The sequence below is a fragment of the Schistocerca cancellata genome, chromosome 3, assembly GCF_023864275.1.
Source record: "Schistocerca cancellata isolate TAMUIC-IGC-003103 chromosome 3, iqSchCanc2.1, whole genome shotgun sequence".
In the NCBI taxonomy this organism is placed as follows: domain Eukaryota; kingdom Metazoa; phylum Arthropoda; class Insecta; order Orthoptera; family Acrididae; genus Schistocerca; species Schistocerca cancellata.
The window spans coordinates 381,141,704-381,162,652 of record NC_064628.1 but is presented as its reverse complement, the minus strand read 5'-3'; the positions used below and the strand labels follow the sequence as shown (position 1 = coordinate 381,162,652).

General features: G+C 44.3%; 2 protein-coding genes across 8 annotated transcripts in view; one reads left to right on the top strand and one right to left on the bottom strand.

Moving 5' to 3' along the window:
• LOC126175083 (MTOR-associated protein MEAK7-like) overlaps positions 1 to 16,639 on the bottom strand; it is a 56,806-nt gene extending 40,167 nt beyond the window's left edge. For 4 of the 6 annotated variants that reach the window (XR_007535519.1, XR_007535520.1, XM_049921618.1 and 1 more), the window contains exon 1: positions 16,475 to 16,639. Coding sequence is in view for 3 of the 6 variants with exons in the window: in XM_049921618.1 (XP_049777575.1) it covers positions 16,475 to 16,615 (141 nt within the window). In the remaining 3 variants the exon portion in view is untranslated. Of the gene's footprint in view, positions 1 to 16,176; positions 16,392 to 16,474 lie in introns of those variants that run through there. The other 2 variants (XM_049921619.1, XM_049921621.1) reach the window with 2 other exon arrangements.
• Positions 1 to 20,949, top strand: part of LOC126175081 (uncharacterized) — a 105,439-nt gene that overhangs the window by 52,724 nt on the left and 31,766 nt on the right. Inside the window, exons 1-2 of one of the 2 annotated variants that reach the window (XM_049921614.1) lie at positions 16,646 to 17,104; positions 17,250 to 17,529. The exons of the other annotated variant lie outside the window; for it this stretch is intronic. Coding sequence (XP_049777571.1) covers positions 17,254 to 17,529 — 276 coding nt within the window. The 5' untranslated portion in view covers positions 16,646 to 17,104; positions 17,250 to 17,253. Of the gene's footprint in view, positions 1 to 16,645; positions 17,105 to 17,249; positions 17,530 to 20,949 lie in introns of those variants that run through there. 2 annotated transcript variants of the gene reach the window in all.

Genomic DNA, 20,949 nt, shown 5'->3' with positions numbered 1-20,949 from the left:
CCACTGTCAACCAGGCACCGCATCAACACTGAGGCGGTGCAGAATGTAGCTGTGGGTTGCCCAAGCGTGGCCAATGCGGAGCCGGCAGAGAACCAGAGTCCCTGCGAGAGGCTTGCATGGAGGACTGCCACACATTCGCAGTCTCCTTAATGGCACACACTTTGTTGTTCGTCCTGAGACTATGCCATTCCGTCTCCCAAAGCTGAAAAACCTGGCTGCGTGAAAACGAATGCAGGAATGCTGATCTTCATAAGTGGTTTCCGTGTAGCCTGTTTGGCCACCATGTCAGCAAGTTCATTGCATGGGATTCCGATGTGTCCTGGGGTCCACACAAACACCACAGAACGACCGGACGATTCCAGGGAATACATGGACTCCTGGATGGTCGCTACCAAAGGATGATGAGGGTAGCACAGGTCGATAGCTTGTAGGCTGCTAAAGGAGTCAGTACACAGAAGAAACGACTCCCCATGGCATGAATAGATGTGCTCAAGAGCACGAGATACAGCCACCAGCTCTGCAGTGAAAATACTGCAGCCATCAGGCAACGAATGCTGTTCAATATGTCCTCCATGGACATACGCGAAGCCGACATGACCATCAGCCATCGAGTCGTCAGTGTAAACCACTTCATGGCCTCGGTACATGTCAAGAATTGAGAGGAAGTGACAGCAGAGAGCCGTGGGGTGAACCGAGTTCTTTGGGCCATGTGAAAGGTCCAGGCAAAACCGTGGCCTAGGTGTACACCATGGAGGTGTATGCGAATGAACCTTGAGTATAGGTGGTAAAAGCAAAGACTCCAGTTCAGATAGAAGGGATCGGACGTGGACTGCAATTATAAGCCTTGGCCTGGGACGCCGATGAGGGGGATGAACCACAGTGGATGGGAAAAGGAGATGGTAATTCCGATGTGCAGGAGAATGACGTGTGTAACATTTTTGCGAGCAGTTGCGCACGTCTGACCTGCAAAGAAGGGGCTCCGGCCTCCGCCAGGACGCTGGTCACCTGACTTGTCCTAAAATCTCCCATCGCTAGGTGAATGCCACAGTGGTGCACTGGGCTGAGTAAACGCAACGCTGAGGGCACTACCGAACCATAAACCAGACTCCCATAATCAAGGCGGGACTGAACGTGGGCTCTGTAGAGCTGCAGCAGCGTACAGCAATCCGCACCCCAGTTGGTGTTGTTCAGGCAGCGGAGGGCATTGAGGTGCTGCCAGCACTTCCACTTAAGCTGATGAAGGTGAGGGAGCCAAGTCAATTGGGTGTCGAAAACCGGTCCTAAAAATCGATATGTCTCCGCTACAGTGAGGGATTCAACAGTAAGGTGAAGTTCTGGTTCCGACATGTGTCTTTGCAGCCGAAAACTGAAAATCGTGGGCTAGAGCCCACAACTGTGCCTTGTAGGATGGCTCCCTGTAGGTTCTGCTCAGCAACACCAGTACTGGTGGAGCAGCATGAAATACAGAAGTCATCTGCATATAGAGAGGGTGAGACAGACGTCCCTACAGCTGTTGCTAGACCATTAAAGGCCACTAAAAATAGAGATACACTCAATACAGAACCCTGTAGGACCCCATTCTCCTGGATATGGAAGGGAACTATGTGAGGCACAAACTGGAGACATGGAAAGTATGAAGCGACAGGAAATTGTGGATAAAAATTGCTGGCAGGCCTCAGAGACCCCACTTGTATAATGTGACGAGGATATGATTTCTCCAGGTCATGTCATACGCTTTTTGTAAATAACAAAAGACGGCAATAAGGTGTTGGCATCTGGAAGAGGCTGTTCGGAAGGCATACTCATACTCAAGGGACACAAGATTATCAGTGGTAGAGCGACCCAGGCAGAAACTGCCCTGGCACGGAGCCAGTAAGCCACATCACTCCAGGACCCAACACAACCGCTGACACAACATACGTTCCAGCAGCTTACAAAGAATGTTGGTGAGGCTGATGGGCCAATAGCTATCCACATCAACTGGGTTTCTGGCGGGTTGGAGCACTGGTATGGTGCTCTCCCACCAGTGTGACGGAAAGACACCATCACACCAGATTCGGTTGAAGATCACGAGGAGATGTCACTTGTAGTTAGACAAGGTATGTTTGATCATCTAACTGTGGATCCGATCTGGCCCAGGAGCTGGGTTGGGGCAATGTGCAAGGGCATTGAGGAGCTACCACTCTGTGAATGAAGCATTATAAGGTTCACTGTGGCTTGTAGTGAACGAGAGGACTCTCCCTGCCATCTGCCATTTCAGAGTGCGAAAGGCTGGGGGATAATTCTCCAATGCAAAGGCGTAAGCATAGTGCTCAACAAAGCGTGCGGCAATCGCGTTTGTGTCGGTAGATAACACGCCACTTATGTTAACACCGGGAACACCAGTTGGGGTCTGGTACTCAAAAACTCGTTTGATCTTTGCCCAGACTTGGGAATGTGATGGGTGTCAAAAACCAGTCCTTAAAATCAGTATGTCTCCACTACAGTGAGGGGATCATCAGTAAGGTAAAGTTCTGGTTCTGGACGAACGAAACGACACTGGCAAAAGTACATAACACATGACTTTCCAGCCGAAAACTGGAAAACGAGGGCTAGAGCCCATGACTGCGCCTTATGGATGGCTCCCTGTAGGCACCACTCAGCAACATCAGTACTTGTGGAGCAGCACGAAATGCAGAAGTCATCTGCATACATAGAAGGTGAGACAGATGGCTCTACAGCTGCTGCTAGACCATTAATGGCCACTAAAAACAGATATTCACTCAATATGGATCCCTGCGGGACCCCATTGTCCTGCATATGGGAGGGAACTATGGGAGGCACCAACTTGGACACGGAAAGTACGAAGTGACAGGAAATTGTGGATAAAAATTGGGAGCGGGCCTCAGAGACCCTAGTTGTATAATGCGACAAGGATATGATATCTCCAAGTGGTGTCATGCACTTTTCCTATATCAAAAAAGACGGCAACCAGGTGTTGGCACCTGGAAAAGGCTGTTTGGATGGCTGATTTGAGGGACACAAGATTATCAGTGGTATGGCGACCCTGGCGGAAGCCGTCCTGACCTGGAGCCAATAGGCCACATGACTCCAGGACCCTACCCATCCACTGACACACCATACATTCCAGCGGCTTACAAAGAACATTGGTGAGGCTGATGGGCTGATAGCTATCCACATCAAGTGGGTTTTTATCGGGTTTAAGCACTGGAATGATGGTGCTCTCCCACCACTGTGATGGAAAGACACCTTTGTGCCAGATTCTGCTGAAGATGATGAGGAGATGTCGCTTGTAGTCAGACAAGAGATTTTTAATCATCTGACTGTCGATCCGATCTGGCCCAGGAGCTGTTTCAGGGCAATGTGCAAGGGTACTGAGGAGCTTCCACTCTCTAAATGGGGCGTTATAAGGTTCACTGTGGCGTGTAGCGAACAAAAGGACCTTCCTTCCCATCTGCCGTTTGAGGGTGCAAAAGGCTAGCGGGTAGTTCTCCAAAACTGCAAGGTGCTCATGCAAGGTGCTCAGCAATTGCATTTGCGTCTGTAGATAACATGTGACTTATGTTAAAGCGAGGGACACCTGTTGGGGTCTGGTATGTGAAAACACGCTTGATCCTTGCCCAGATTTGGGAAGGTGACGTATGGCACCCAATGGTTGAGACTTATTTCTCCCAACACTCCTGCTTCCATCTTTTGATAAGCTGGCGAATGCGGGCACTGAGCCGCTTAAAGGCTATGAGGTGCTCCAGGGAAGGGTGCCACTTATGCCACTGTAGAGCTCGCCAACGCCCCTTAATTGCCTCAGTGACTTCCGGTGACCACCAAGGGACTGCCTTTTGCCGGGGGCACCGTAAAGAGTGAGGGATCGCAATTTGCGCCGCAATAATGATTGTTGTAATCACCTGCTCAACCATCACATCGATGTTACCATGTGGGGGAGAGTCAACGGTGACCACAGAAATGAAAGTTTCCCCACTCTCCCTTGTTTAAAGCCAATATGGACAGGCGTCCATGGGCCGGACGCCGAGGCAGTGACAGGAAGATGGGGAAGGGGTCACGATCACAGGTCATCATGTGACCTCCAGTGGATAGATGGGAGAAGTCCTGGGCTGCAAATGGATAAATCAATGGCCGAGTAATGGCCCCGGAATTTAAGAGGCAGAGGTCGAACTGAGACAGTAAAATTCTGACATCTCTGCTTGGCCATTAAGCACGGTGCCACCTCACAAGGGGTTATGGGTTTAGGGAGTTGATCAGTGAAGTTAAAACATTCAGGGGTACTGCACCATCTGGAGGAAGATATACATTGCAGACAGTTATTCCTGTGTCGTCATTCTGACAGCCACAGCTTCAAGAGGGGTGTGAAGGGGGCACAGTTTCACTACAGACCGAGTTTAGGACATAAACGCAAACTCCACCTGACACTCGATTATAGTCACTACGGTTCCTGTAATATCCCTTATATACGCAGAGGGCAGGTGTCTGCATTGCCGGGAACCAGGTTTCCTGAAGGCCAATGCAAAAAGCACGTGTAAGGCTTAACAGTTGCTGTAGCTCAGCCAGGCGGTGGGAAATACCACAGAAATTCACTAGAGGATGACATCATAATGAGACTGGGAAGGCACGGAACATTCATTCAATGACACAGTTTACACCTCAGGGACACCTGCTGCCACCTACTTATTGCCTGAGCAGTCTATATCCATTGTATCTGAGGGTCCGGCGAGATCTAGGTCATCAGCAGACGCCAGACTCTCCACCTTATCCCCAGATGCAGAGCTTTTAGGTAGTGATGGTGTGGGTACCACTGCAAGTTCCTTTGTTTTAGGGGTCTTCTTTTTGGACTTTTCTAGCTGCTCCTTCGGTTTCTCTGGCTGGGAGGGCTTCACTGATTCAGTCTCCAGGATTCAGGATAATCGTGAAGCCCTACAACCAGCTGCTTTTGGGCACTTCAGCCACTGGCTGGCATCATCTTTCCCATTAACAGAAATCAGGGAAAGGATTGACCCAAGGGACACCTTCCTGGGGAGAGGAGCCGAAGAAGACTTATGGTTGGGCGGGGGGGTGGGGGGGGGGGCAGTGCTCCCAAGGCAGGTGGTGCGGGAGCAACAGGGAGAGAAGTATCCCCACCTCCCCCCACCATCAAGGGGGCAGGTGTAGCCTTCTGGCCCTGAGGGCCAACTGGAATTTGCTGAACTGATGGGGCTACAACTGTTCTCGTAGCGCGGCATATGAGGAGGTCATAGCCACAGGATGTAGGCGCTCATATTTTTTCTTAGCCTAAGTGTAGGTCAGTCGGTCCAGGGTCATGTATTCCATGATTTTCCTGTCTTTCTTTACAGTCCTGCAGTCTGGCAAGCAAGATATGGAGAATGAGCTGGACTGCAGTGCGATGAGCAGAAAGTGTGCTCAAGATCTTAAGGCACGATGCACCATCAAAGGCGCCCTTCCCCAACTGGCTCGTTCTTTGGGAAAATTTTGGAAAATGGAGGTCAAACCCCACTGAGGAGCATCACAAATGCTGAAATGTGTGAGACTCCTTTTAGTCGCCTCTTACGACAGGCAGGAATGCCTTGGGCCTATTCTAATCCCCAGACCCACAAGGGGTGGAGTGGTGGTGTTGGGGCCCCCAGAGGGTCCTGTTTCTTAGCAGACTACTACTTAATTTGCTTGCTCTCTTGCTTCTCTTTAGGGGCTTCCTGGGAAGATTTCTCCAAAGCAGCTTCAGGCACGGAGGAAGACCATGAAGCTCTTCGTCCAGCAGCTTTTGGCTCTTGAGCCACTGGCGAGTGGAAACCTTGGAAGAGAAGGGCACAAGGGACCCCTTCTGCACGAGAGGAGCTGGAGGAAGCTGTTGCTTCTCCGGCAGGGGAGAGGGGACCAATGTCCCCTTCGTTTGGGGGGGGGGGGGTGGAGGGGGGGAGGGCTTGCTCCTGAAGTAGGTGCTTTGGGAGTAAAAGAGGAAAATTTGCCCCCTACCACCAAGGGGCCGGATGTATTCAGGTGCCCCGCAGGGACCACTGTTCATGGCACAGGGTGAGGAACCACTGGACTTGGGACGGCGATGGTGACGTAGCTGCAGCATATGTCAACGTCAACCAAAAGGGGTGTAATCTTTCAAAATTACATTTAGCCTCTGTGTAAGTCAACCAGTTCAGGGTCTTGTACTCCAGGATTTTTTGCTCATTATTGAGTACTGGGCAGTCTGGTGAACAGGGGGATTGGTGCTCTCCACAGTTGATGCAAGTGGAAGGTGGTATGCACATGGAGTATCTGGGTGCAGTGGACGTCCACAGTCTCGACATGTGGCGTTGGCAGTGCAGGGGGAAGACATCACCTAACTTCCAGCACTTAAAGTGCTGCATAGGGGGAGGGATATATGGTTTAACGTCACAGCAGTAAGCTATCATCTTGACCTTTTCTAGCAATGAATCACCCTGGAAGGCCAAGATGATGGCACTGGTAACAACCCTGTTGTCTTTGGGTCCCCTGTAAACGTGCCGGATGAAGGGAACACCCTACCGTTCTAAACTGGTTCGGAGCTCATTGTCAGACTGCAAGAGGAGATCACGATGGAAACAGGAATATCACCCAGCTTTTCACAGGTGAGTAATACTCGGGATTGGGCTGGGGATGCTGTCTGAATCAAGACTGCACCGTTTTGCATCTTTGACAGCGCTGTCACTTCTCCAAACTTATCCTCAAGGTGTCCAATGAAAAATTGAGGCTACAGACTAAAAACTGAGGCGAATATGGCTCTCTCCATTCTGTAGCCCTACATTCCTCCCATGGCGTAGCAAGGGAGGGAAATGATTTAGGGCCATACCTGTCGGCATTGTATTCGATCTTGCCCTTCTTAGAGACTGCTGGTGCCATACAGTCACCACCAAGAGATGACTTAGTCCGCTTCATTGCAGGTCATCCGCCCTGAAGCCACCCACTCCAATCACGGGCTCTCTCCATAGGTGCCACCCAGCCACAGCAAAGGCCAACTGGCATGATGGCCGTTGTCAGGAGTCCTGATGCCCCAGGAAGACAGGCATTTACTCCTCGGCATGGGGAGTTTATAGCTCAGGCATCAGCAGTGCAACCCGTGTTGTAGGGGCTTCTACCAAATGGGTAAATGATAGCCCCATAACGGACTGGCTGCCGTGCTGGATATTGGGCGCAGAGAAATCCAATATTGTTATGAGGGCGAAAGAGGACAGGAGACAATGGAAGAAGATGACATACCCCAGAAAGTGTCCTCGCCCAAATAGTTGAATCACAGGTGGAGAAGCAAAGCCATGACGAGAGATTCCAGAGATAAAATCTACAGCCACTCTGGATAACTCATGCACCACGTAAGGCGTCCTTTCCCATATGGCCCGCACTTCTTTAGAATTTTGAAAGTGGCAGGTCAAATCATAGAATGGAACCTGAACTCATTGGGCCAAAAAGTGCGGGACTCCTTTCCATCGTCTCTTACGACAGGCAGGAAGACCTCGGGCCTATTCTAACCCATGGACCCGCAGGGGGAACACTATATGGGGCAGCGCTGATGTAAGATGCAGCAGCAGTCAGTGTCACAACTGCAGGCCATGTGCCAAAAGTGTTGGGTGACCTGCTACCGTTGTAAAAAAAGAAAAACGTACTTACTGTGACTGTGCAATTCTCAGCCTCCTTCATCAGACACGAACATGAATGTGAACAGTGTTTTCCAAATGATGGTAACCCCAAACTAACTCTATACTGAAGTGCATTTGGTGGGCAAGATGTGAAAAATGCAACTGGACACAGATGCTGTTGTGACTTGGCAAGACAGCCAAGCCACTATGATTGGTAGCCGAAAGGCACGAGTTAAGCTCACGCAGGCTGGCGAGAGGTCTGGAACATTAAAGGAGTTGAGTCTAGTAAAAAAGTACGGATCTTCTGGAATACTTAACTTTAATCCATAATTGGTGAACATCGGTCAGACGGTACATGCATCACAAGATAAATAGCAAATGATAATGGTGCCTTGCTAGGTCATAGCAAATGACGTAGCTGAAGGCTATGCTAACTATCATCTCGGCAAATGAGAGCGTAATTTGTCAGTGAACCATCGCTAGCAAAGTCGGCTGTACAACTGGGGCGAGTGCTAGGACGTGTCTCTAGACCTGTCGTGTGGCGGCGCTCGGTCTGCAATCACTGAAAGTGGCGACACGCAGGTCCGTCGTATACTAGCGGACCGCGGCAGATTTAAAGGCTACCACCTAGCAAGTGTGGTGTCTGGCAGTGACACCAAAGATGCAGCAATGACTTTGTTAAATTCTCAAACCTATGTGGAATTTTGAACACTGGCATGATCCCCTGTCTCTCGTTGGCTAGTGAGTTACAACAACAAATACCTATATTGGGGCAGTTTTCTACTTCCATAATGTACAAAAAAGATGTGGGCCCTGTGACATTTCTAGTTGTGGACGATTACGCCAACACTGAAAGCTTATTTGGGTTAGATACCTTCAAAATTTTTGGGTTCTCTATTTCTGATGAAATGCATCTGGTGTCAGATCAAGTTTCATACCAACAACTGGACATACTACGTGCTCTGCTCAAAATATCCCTCCCTGTTTTTGGAAGATACAGGATGTGCTACCAATTTCATGGCTCACATCACAATGAAACTGAGGCGCACCCCCCCCCCCCCCCCCCCAACCAGTCGCAGTAGCTTTATGGCAGCAAGTCATTTTGGAACAAAGTTGGGAGATATCATGTCTGCCTCCTCTAGTGAATGGTCTACTGTGTTCCTAATTATCGAAAGACCTAAAGGAAACCTTTGACTCTGTGGTGATTTTAAAGTGTCTGTACCTGACACTTAGCCCTTACCCCGTCCAGACGAACTCTTAGCACAGCTTTCTGAGGCCAATATTGTTCCAAAATAGACTTGTCAAAAGTATACTTACAACTTCCACTGGGTGATGATTCCAAACATGTCCTAGTAGTGAATACTACCTTTCAGGTAGTATCAGCACCACCATCTGCCATTCAGCATGGCTAGTGTTCCTGCCATATTCTAATGATTTCTGGAGCAACTGATGACCTCCATGCCAGGGTGTATTAACTATCTGGACAATATTGTGGTCTTAGGTTCCTCAACAGATGAACTGTGAAACCTCCATGCTTTGCTTGCAGTGGATGCAGGGGTTTGAAATGTAACATTGACAAATCACAAATTTTTGCAGCCGTCTATTGTCTGTCTCAATTTTGAAGTCTCACATGCTGTCATCAAGCCAAAGCCAGCTTGTTGATGCAACTACAGCTTTGTCATGTCCTACTAATGTCACAGAGTTACAAGCCTTTGTGATTGTGTCCTAACATATATTTCTCATTGGCCCAGCCGCTTCGTGCTCACTTATGTAAAGATATCCCTTTTCAGAGGTCGCCCACCTGTGAGTGTGTTATGGTCAAAATTACACTAGGCATCTTGTTCGGTTATTGCTCGATTGCCAATTGGCCCTCATCCAGCATTTGATCAGGATGAACTTCGTGTTTCTATTTACACATTGAAGCCGAAAACACCAAGGATGGTTTTCCCATTGCCATTTCTCATATTTTGGCAAATCCTGTCTTGCAATAATTTTTCCACCATGGCTGGCTAGATGAACCACCTGGCCAAGAGTGTGATACTTTGCGTAACTATTATGCTCTGCCACTGCCTCTGAGTTCTTGAAGGTATGTTACTGTTGGCTACCGAAGACTCTGCAACCAGGGATATGATCCCATTTGCATTGTGGCAAGATATCATCCACTTTCTCCACCTGAATCATCAGGGTGTTTCTTGTAGAAAATTGCTGGCCCACTGCCACACGTTTGGACTGGGTAGGTGAAAATAAGATCGTGCATGTTTTGATAGCCTGCACACAGTGCATCACCCATCAGGTAGCACCACATGCCTTTCTTTTCTCATGGCCCGGCACCCAGCACCTCTTTGCGTATTCATGTTTGTTTTGTAGGTCCATTGCTTAACTGTTTTCGGCCTGTAATAGTTTATGCTTTCTCAGAATTTCCTTATGAGGTTTGTTTCCTCTCCATGTCCATGGCAGCTGTGATCATGGCCCTCTCAAAGATTTTTTCCTTAGGACGACTGCCACACAGGTTTGTGACAGACAATAGCCTACAGTTTTTACCTCTAGATTTCAAAGACTCTTGTACAATGAGGGGCGTCTGGCACTCCTAGTGCAATGGAGAGGTAGAGTGCCTGGTCCCTACATTCAAAGCAGTGACGAAAAAATATATTGCTCAATCTTCTCCTGCGGAATCCTTCGATAGGTTCTCAAGTTCATATAGGTTTACTCCAGTTGGTGGGTGACTAACACTGTGGAGCTGCTTCTCAGCCGTCGGCCCCGTATACACCTTCACCTGCTCCGACCAATGTATGGCCACTTGCTGGCATCCGCCTTGCAGTGTTACTATCTGGGGTCCCCCATCTGGGTCTGCGGTCATCCACCACTGTCGAGGATACCACATCTACATCATGTGCACCTCTGATGGTTTCTTGTCATTATACTATAACCAGTTTTGTCCATGCATGACCAACCATACACACAGAGAGCCCTCCACCCCTGCAGCCACCTCCACCATCAGCACTGTCCCTCTTGGCGCAGTCTACACCTCCTCCAATTCCTGTGCCATGTTCGCTCTGGGTGCCTCCACCGCCAGGTGGAGAGTCAACGCTGGACCTACATCCAGCTCCGCAGCCCATCATCACTGCAATATTTCCTGCTGCTTGCACCCCCCAGTGCGTACCCAGATGTGGACATGGATACAGCACCATCGTCACCAGTGCTCCCTTACAACCTCTTGCAGGGGAGTGGACAGTGCACCTGCTTGCACCATTTCAGACTATATTCTCCTGTTCCAGGCATCATCACCTACTGATGGAGACATATCTTCACAGTGAACTCTTTTCCCCACGGTGGAAAGAGTGTTGTAACCCTACTGTGTGAGCACACATAATCAAACAGTGTGTGATACAAGTGCCCCCACGGCCGGTCTCGAGAGGCCACCTTGCAGCCTGGACAGGCGGCGCAGCAAGCACTGTGACATGTGCACAAGCACTGTGACATGTGCACAGCTGCTTAATATAAGTCTTGTGTGTCAGGCCCTTGGCCTCACTTATGTTTACTTACTTATTGTATGCTCAACAACAAGACCGTATACTGATGGGTTCTATAGTTATGAGACTTTGTACCATTCTATACTTCATTCAGTGATACTGTGAATCTCTTCTTGTGGAAGCAAAATTAAACTTAGTTCACGTTACTGCTGATGTTGTGTCTGTACAACATTACAAGAAAATGTCCTCTCTCTTACGGAATCCTTGCTATTGTGGGTTTTTATCCTCCTCCTCTACATATGCCACATTCAAATTAGTAAAATTCATCCATCCCTTCAAGAATCTCTTATCCATGTTTAACATTTATATTCAGCAAGTCGTCCTGCTGTCCAGGCTATTACACTAGCTTTCCTTTCATTGGCAGGCAAATTACAGCGACCAGCTGGACTAATAATCAAACGCCTAATTTTTAATAAAATGAGGCTCAGTCCAGTCAGTCTCTACATAAAAAATTATAACTAGCTCCAAACCAGTTGGCTTTAATTAACAGACAGATGTATATAATTTAAGTTCTTTCATTTTATAAGATATTTAAAATCGCTACTGGGCATTAAAATACCAGGAAGGATTGCAAACAATGAAGTTTTACTTCAGAAGTCTGTGAAAAGTAAAGTAGGTAGAATCTACAGAATGTGAAATAAAATTTAGAGCATGTGTTTATGATTGGCGAGAGATATGGAGAATGTGCTGGCCAGGACAACTATTTAACAACATCTGTGTCAAAGCAGGTCAGGGGAGCATAGGCAATATGCAGTCTTTACCTCGTTGAAAGAAGGTGTGATAGACACCTAAGACATGGCACTACCACTGGGTTAGCACTACCAAATTCCTGGCTATGAAAACCAGATGAGTATGTATTGTGGACCTAATGACACCTCACGCCATTATACCAATTGCAGGGCCCATATGACAAGAAATGCAACTTGGCAATGTGTGTGCTCTTCTAAGCCTCCATACACTGGTACGTCCATCGTGTTGTTGTACACGGGATTGAGACTCATCTGAAAAGACGACACGGAGCCACAAACATGTCTGCACACGTCGCCTTTGCGCATCTCTCGTGCTGTGTCATGGGAAGCCCCAACAGTGGTCACTGCTGACAGTCTGTTGTGTTCCAGATGTAGCTCTGACAGTGGGGACACTTGCTTTAATGCAAATAAGCCCATTTTGAGGTCTGATGTGGCTGTACAATCCTGCACAACTATGCAATCAATACGGCTATCCTGTTGGGCACGAGTCACTAGGTGCCGCCAAGACCCTGCACAGGGTTGAGGAAAGTCCTCCTAAACCCATCAATTCTATATTTGCACAGCAGTTGTGGAATGCTGATTGACATCAGCAGCAATATAGCAGAACGATAAACTGCAGTCTTGACACGTCACAACTCTACAGCTCTCAAAGTCTGACACTTGGTGGTAGGCGTGTCTACCTCTCACACGAGCCACGCAATTATCTCTTCACAAACAAACAACTTTCAAATGCGACATCTGAAAGAGAAACTCACTGTACTATCTTTCCTTACATAGAATGTGTATGCCATTAATCTTAGCCTATCTACATTGTACAGTAGTGCTGAAATGCAAATAATTTGCATATCCAAACTTCTTGCCCACTTCAAGCCAGTTTGATGTTTGTTGAATGCCACCCTTGTGGTGCTGCTATTTTAATGGCCAGCAATGTAGTTGTATTTCGTTGAAAGTGGCATCTTTAATGCCAATTCTACCTCCCTCAATACGTGTGAAGCTTGGCTAAGCAAACCCATGGATAATAAGCTCATCTGTGAGAATAAAAAATGACACCTCCAATGGCATTTCAGATAGCTTCTGAATCCAACATACAGCTGTACTGGATACACAAGACAAGTGTCACAAAAGAGTCATGATGGTGATGAATGGCCTACATGCAAGCTCAAAAAATAGGACAAGAAAGGAGCTACATCCCATAAAGGGAAGAAAAAGATTTGTAGCAACATTTAAGCAAGCATTATAGTCTTGGAATACAGTTCTTGGAACTCAATGAAGGAAGGTTGCCACTTCTGGTGCTGTCAACGGAGGTCTCCGATCCCGCCCGTCAGCTTTGACCCTTGACGAGAGTGTTGTGTTGTGTGGCGTCATGATGGCGCAGAGTTTAGTTTATGAGCGTGTTGTATTTGTAGATGTCTTGTTGCGGTTGGTGGTGTCCTCTGGTGGTGTACTGGGTTCATCTGGGTGTTGGTGCTTGAAGTGTACATTTTGTGACTGTTATAGAATGGAAATTAGTTTCAGTGAGTTAAGAATTAAGTTTCCATTGTGTTTGTTATTGCAATGTCGTTTGATGTTATCGGTTTGCGGTAAGTCGTTTAATTCAATGTGGGCTTCTTTTGTTAGGTATGGATGTGGCTTCTACATTTAATAATGTGCGTCTGCAGGCTGAAATGGGGGGGCGACATGTTGTCCTTCATTAAGTTTCTGCAACTTTTTGGGCTTGTGACGGAGATAGTGAAATACGATGTATGCAAGCAGAATATGAGAGTTGGGGGTTAGTGTGAAGCGCCTGGACTTTTTTACAGTAGGCTGTCATTTTTTTGGGTCTATTGTTTGTGTGTTGTGATGTTCGGAGGGGTTTTCATGTGTTATTGGGTTGGTGTTATTTACTGCATGTGTTGGCGGTTCATGTTTTGGTTTCGGCACTTGTTGATTTATGTATTTTAAGGGGAGGTACTCTATTTCAATTTTTTTGGTATCGTCAGTTATATTTGAGCTACATAGGTCATGGGAAGTGATCGATTGCACTACGTGTGTTTTGGTATAGTGTGCTGTCGTTGACCTATAAGGTCAAGGGAAGTGTTCGATTCCAATGTGTCGTCGTAGCTATGCGTGTTTTGGTATCATGAGCTGCTGTTGACCATACAGGTCAAGGGAAGTGTCCGATTCCAATTTTTGTTGTTTTAGGTGTTGGTTTTGTGGTATCAGTAATTGTGGTGTGATTATAATTTTTGGAATAGTTTTTATTTTGTGGTATCGACAATTCCGGTTGAGCTATGTAGGTGAAGGGAAGTGACTGATTCCTGTCGATATTGTAAGTGTAGTGGAATTTGGGAATTTTGTGGTGTTTTTATGTCGTCTTTTGTGTGATTTGGGATTGTGGAGTGTGTCGGTATGTGTTTATACTTAGTTTGTCGCTACCCAAAAACCCCCAATTTCCCGCACTGGTCCTGTTAGTTTGATTATATTTTTGGAGAGAGGTGTGTGTGTGAGTTGGTTTTATATGTATTTTTGTTTTTTTGTTTTTTGTTGTTTATGAAATGACGTCATAGGTGCCATATTGAAAATGTCGAGAATGGTTGTTTCCACCATGTTGGTGACGTCATGGGTTAAAGCAGAAGGGTGGAATCAGAGACTTCCGTATTCCTCATCTTTCGATATAACAGTCACTGACTCATTGTCCAATGTCTCACATACCGTAATGTAAAGGATGGTGCATTATGCCTCCTTAATCATCATTTTAGTCTTAATTGAAATGATACTACCCGTATCCAATAAGTTGCCAAGCAACTCAATGCACTGGAGAGGCCGATTTAGACAAAGGCACCTTGGGCATTATGTATCAAGGGTATTCCACATCGAGAAAAATGTGCCTGTAGCCTGCATTATATGATGCTTGCTAACGTGAATGGCGCAAAACTGCACATCTAAGCACTGGTGCATTATAGCACAAAACCTGTAGATTACAAGAAGGATATAAATACATATGAGAAGCGTCATCATGGGCACAAGTTGTAAATCACTCATGGCTTAAACTTCTTTATTATTATTTATCACGTACGCATCTCTATAGTAGTATCAACTTATAACTGCAGTTGAGGTTAGTACAAACCATATTAATTAAAAGACATTTCATTTCACAGCCATTCATTCTTTCTTACTTTTATATACTAGCCTTTAGTACGTGGCTTTGACTGTATATGCATTACACACGTATTATACACATTTCCTCCTCCTCCATCTCTGCCCACTCCTTCCTGCCCCCTTACTTGGTATACTTGGCTATGGGATACCACCCATCTTCTTTGACCCAATTGTGCTGTGCCATGAATTGTTGCGGTATGTCAGAGAGACCATGGTGTGTGTTTTGGAGTGGAAGTGAAATGTTGAGTAGAGGGTGCACTGGATGAAGAGGTTGCTTGCTCTAGCAGTTTATGTGGAGACAATGTGTTTGGGGGGTACGTTATTGTGTCATTTAGTGTGCAACAGTTGTCATAATATGGAGTGTACAAAATTATGTGGTGACGCAATAGAATATATCGTGCAGAATTTGTCTTGTAAAACAGAATATGTCATGAAATTTAAGCTGTATTCTTAGGTGCCTGTGTAACCACTGAGTGAGTGAATCAATGTTTTAATTAAATCATGGAAGAAGTAGGTGGGCCAATGTTTATTAATATATTGAATGTGCTGCTCTAATAATGATTAACATTTCTCCATCTACCGCCTGCCATGATTTGATTAAAAAACATTGATCCTAGTATGATATTTCGAAAACTATTTTCTCGTGGGTTCTGCCGAATCATTGTTCATCATATTCACATCCCTTCATTCAGTATGCGTAGTGTCTGGCCTTTGAGGCAATCATGTTACATTTGTACAGTCATCTGACTGCATATACAACATTGATATTCTGTATAATACTGGACATTCCCAATAGTAAAGCTCATAGAGACTATGGCAACAGACTAACGAAATTACAATTTGCGCAGCATCTTTCAATACATATTTAAGTATGATACTCTACAGCGCAACAACTGGTGTATAGATTCAACTACTTCCCTTAAAAACGATTTACTTTTTCACACAGGTAAAATATGGTTTCCATCTCTTAACGCCACTCAGTGAAATAAAGGCTGTATATACACGGCTGATTTTAAAGGTATTATCCCTGTTATTTGTATTTTAATGGTAGGAAACAAAACTGTCACTATGGCTTTCTATGCACAACGCGTTTTTAATATATTTATGGTAACTTGAAATTACCCTATTGTTTTGTGATACAATGAAGCATACCTTAAAGTCTTCTCTATTTGCATGTTTCTTTCCTTTACAAATAGTCTTAAAATAAGACAGAAGTGCTTTTTCTTCATCATTAGCAAGACTTCTATGCGAATTAACATTTATCTTGCTTGATTGCTGACCCATTTTACCCGGTGCACTTTATTTAACAGTTTCCACTAGCATTCCCAAACATGAAACATCCATCTGCTATATTTCTCCCTCACTCCTGTCACTTGATGTCTCAAAAATGATTAGATAAAGATATTCCACACTGCTTCCTTTAGTTACTTGTTGAAAATGTTTTACTAACCTCACTTAAAAATGATGAATTCTCTTGTGCTTGATAATATGAAGAGACATTCGCTTCATGTTTTCTGTCGTTTGCTTGCAACTTGCGGGTACGGGGTTCAAGAATAAAAGGACAACAATTCCTGGGAATTTTTCTTCTCATCAATGTGTTATGTCTCCTGATGCACTTAGACAGCTCAATAATCTTTGTCTATGAGTTTGATTGTGAGCATTGGTGCTGAACGTCATATCCGTAAACAACTTTGTTTGTGGTAGTTTTGGATACTAATAAATGTTGTCCTTTATGCAAAGATTTATAAAAATTTGCGCGGCCAATTGTTAGTTTATATGTGAAGGAAGAACTGGTTTTATACCAACGTTATGGCATCGTCTGCTTCATGCTAATCAATACTGCCGATTGATGGACTGTAATTGTAACGATGTTTGTTGCAGTAGTTTTTATTACTGCGGCACATTCGCATTGTTCAGCCGTAGGTCAACTGCGTTTGTATTGGTGCAGTATTATTACACATATGTATGCTGCCGGTTGTAGCTATTTTTCACAGGGAGAGGCTAGAGTGAACTGCTTTTCGTGGAGACTATTCGAAGTGGCTTGAATCCCAACCGATCAACTGTACGAAAAAGTTAACCTGTTAGTATAATATTTTATATCGAGTATAAAAAACATGCATTCGATTTCATTTATCTTTCGTCCTGCATGTGAGCGATTGTTCGTAAGGCAGCAATTTTTACGTGTTCATATTTATTGTGTACCAATAGTCTTTCTTTTGTTACAGCATAATGAGTAACTGGACCGTTAAAAAAGTCTGCCCTTTGCCATCAGAGCTGTCAGGAATTAAGAAAAATATTCCGTGCCCTGAAGAAGGCTGCAGTGGCACATTTCTTAATACGTCGAATTTGGATATGCATCTTAGTAAACATCATAAAAAAGCGAATATTGATTTACTGAAGAAAGGCGATTCACAAACAATATTTCAGTATCATTGCCCAGTCGAGAAGTGTCTATATAATATGAAATCCGATCGATTTTTCAAGAACATGAAATATCTGAAGCAGGCAAGTAATTGTACTGTTTACAGACCCCAGGTCCGGCTAAATTGCGAAAATGGCCGTATTGACTTTTATATCAGATTCCTTTTGACATGAGCACTGTTTATATTTACTATACCAGTTGTTTTTCACGTCCTCAGTAATATTTTCGACTGGAGTGTCCTGTTGTTACTAAACAAATAAGTGACTGATGGGACTTATTTCTCCCGTACAGCTATCTTGTATTCCAGTTTGCAGTAGCAATTTTATATTTATGACATCATTTTCATCTGCTTTTATGAATGGTGGTATATTCTTTATTTTCTTTTGGTTCTGGTAGCCTTAATAAAAGAACTTATTATTGCTCGAATAACTTTCCGTATCTCACATTTCTCCCATATTTATTCATATATTATTTGTAAAATATTTATTGCTGCCTGGTATTGAGGTTATTGTAATACCCATGCATGAATTTCCATGTGAAGGATTCATCTTCACACTCAACCACTTGATGTCCACTGCTAAATAAAGCCCTCCCTCTTCTAGACCAAGCAGTATGGTGCAGTGATTAACACACTGAACTCGCATTCAAGAGAACAATGGTTCAGATCTGCATCTATCCATTCTGATTTAGGTTTTCTGTGATTTCCTTAAATTGCTCTACGTAGCCTAAATGCCGGGATGGTTCCTTTGAAACAGCGTGTCCAATTTCATTCTCTATCCTTGCAGCAATCTAAGCTTTTGATCTTTCTCTAATGACTTCAATGTTGATGGGACATTAAACCCTAATCTCCCTCCCTCCTCTAGACTTCTCCACCCATTACATTCGTCTGCAGAACAATCCTTTTTTTATGGTGGGTATGCCTTGTGCACCAGTAATTAGCCCTAGGTGACTCTGAGCTACATTCGTCCCTGCACTAACACCCCCTGACAGTATCTCTGCTTGCTTGAATGGAATGCTTCTGTCTTAACTTCCATAAACTAACTGTATTTCTTAGCTGTCCGAACATTCCTGTGCTGCTTGTTATTATTTTAGTCTGAACTATTATAATGTGTTATTACAAATAGATCTGACAGTGGGAAAGGTGTCTGTGTATTCTTCTCATTACCATTAACAGTGGAGTCCCTCAATGATGGAGGAACTGATAACCTTATAATTCAGACCCTTTAATACCACACTTACTATCATATCCATGTTGGTCAGCGCTGCACATTTTATGATTCCTTTTACCCATCTATTATGTCAATATCTCGGGCTTTTCTACACCTACACACATTCTGCACAAGCCATGGTACAGTTCATGTTGAGTACTCCAGGCAAGAACTTCTTTGGCCAAGTGATAATGTACTTACCTGGCTTCCTATTACTGACTGGGGTGTAGTGAGTAAAAATTTGAGAAGAGAATTAAAGTCCAAGTAGAAGAAATAAAAACTTTGAGGTTCGCTGATGAGACTGTAATTCAGTCAGAGAAGGCAAAAGACGTGGAAGATTGTTTGGTTAGGAAGGAAGTGAGATGCTGAAAGTAGTAGATAAGTTCTGTCTAATTGGTCAGCAAATAACGGATGATGGCCATATTAGAGAGGATACAAAATGCAGACTGGCTATAGCAAGAAAAAAATTTTCTGGGAAAGAGAAATTTAAGTGTGGTGAAGCCTTTTCTACAGGTATTTGTCAGAGTGTAGTCTTTGACAGGAGTGAGTTGTGGTCAATAAACAAACAAGAAGAGAATAGAAGCTTTTGAAATGTGGTATACAGAATAATGCTTGAGGATTAGATGGTATGTCGGATTACTAATGAGCTGATACTGAATTGAAATGGCGAGAAAATAAATTCAAAGCTTAACTTCATTAAAAGGAGGATTAGTTGATAGAACACATCCTGAGGCATTATGAAGTTATCAGTTTGGTAATGGAGGAAACCCTTGGGGTGTAAAAAAAAAAAAGTAGACGAAGTCCAAGTTTTGAGTACAGTCAACTGCTTCAAGTTTATATATGTTGGAGTAGTTAGGGATAGATGAAGAGATGTTATTAAATTTTCCTCTCCAGTCTGTTCCCTGATCTATTTACTTGTTTTCTTGTCTCTCATAGTATCCTAATCTGTAGCGTGAAACTCTTGATTTCTCACTAAACAATAACGAGTTTTAGGATTGTATTTGCATTAAGAGTTCATGTGGCCATAAGTCAAAACTGATAATAAAGCTGATTGTAATGTATCTATTTCATGCACATAGGAAGCTTAGCTTCGAAAATGCTATAGTCACTTTACCAGAGCCCATTCATTTAATTTTTAGTTAGTAAGTTGCTGTATTAGTTGAAATTTATCTACAATCCTGTGAAACACATTCTTTCTTTTTGTTCCGAGTTGAGGTTTAGAACACTTCCTATTTGGGTGTCTGATTTTGAAAGTATGACTCATGTGAAATTCAACTTGCCTTTTTCTCACACGATATCGTGGAAAGCGTAGATTTTAAAAAAAAAAAAATAAAATAAAAATATAGTTTGACGTGGTGCCTCATTGCAGACTGTTCACAAAGGTACAATGATCATACAGGTTAGGTTCCATAATTGTACGTGGCTTGAAGATTTATTCAGTAATAGAAGGCAGTACATCGTCCTCAATGGCAAGTGTTCATCAGAGACAAGGGTATTGTCAGAAGTACAACATGAATGTGTGATAGGACTGCTTTTATTTTCTGTAAATGATCTGGCGAACAGAGAAGTGTCATAGAATCACTGTTATTCTCTACATACATAAATGGTTCAGTGGGCAGGATGGGCAGCAATCTGTGGTTGTTCATTGATAATGCTGTCGTGTAAGGGAAAGTGCCAAAGATGAGTGACTGTAGGATGATACAAGATGAGTTGGACAAAATTTCTACACTTGTGAAAAAAATTAAAGCAACAAACAGAAATTCTGCAGAATTGCTTTTATTTTGCCACAAAACAGTATAAACAGATGATATTAAAGTAGAAACAATGTAAAGAATACAGAATGTAATCAACTGCAACATGCATAATGGTAGACAAAAATGTTCTCTGTTTTTTTTTCCCAACTTAACGGATTTGTACATGCATTCTGACAACTGGTTAATGTGCTCACTATGGGATGTGACCACCTCTGGCAGCAATACAGGCCTGATGATGATGGGACATGCTGTGAATGGTTTTATCACACTCATGTTGAGACAATAATTGCCCATTCTTCCTGCGGAGCTGCTCACAAGCCTTGGAGAATGGTTGGTGAATGCTGACGGTATGCAACCCATCTCTATAGTGCATCCCAGTCATGCTCCGTGGGATTGAAATCGGGAGTGTGAGCAGGCCATGACATGCATGCAATATCTTCCATTCCCCAAAAAATATCAACCACCCGTGCTCTATGCGGTCGAGCATTATCGTCCATCAATACAAAGTCGCATGAGATCCCAAGATCTCATGATACCTGAC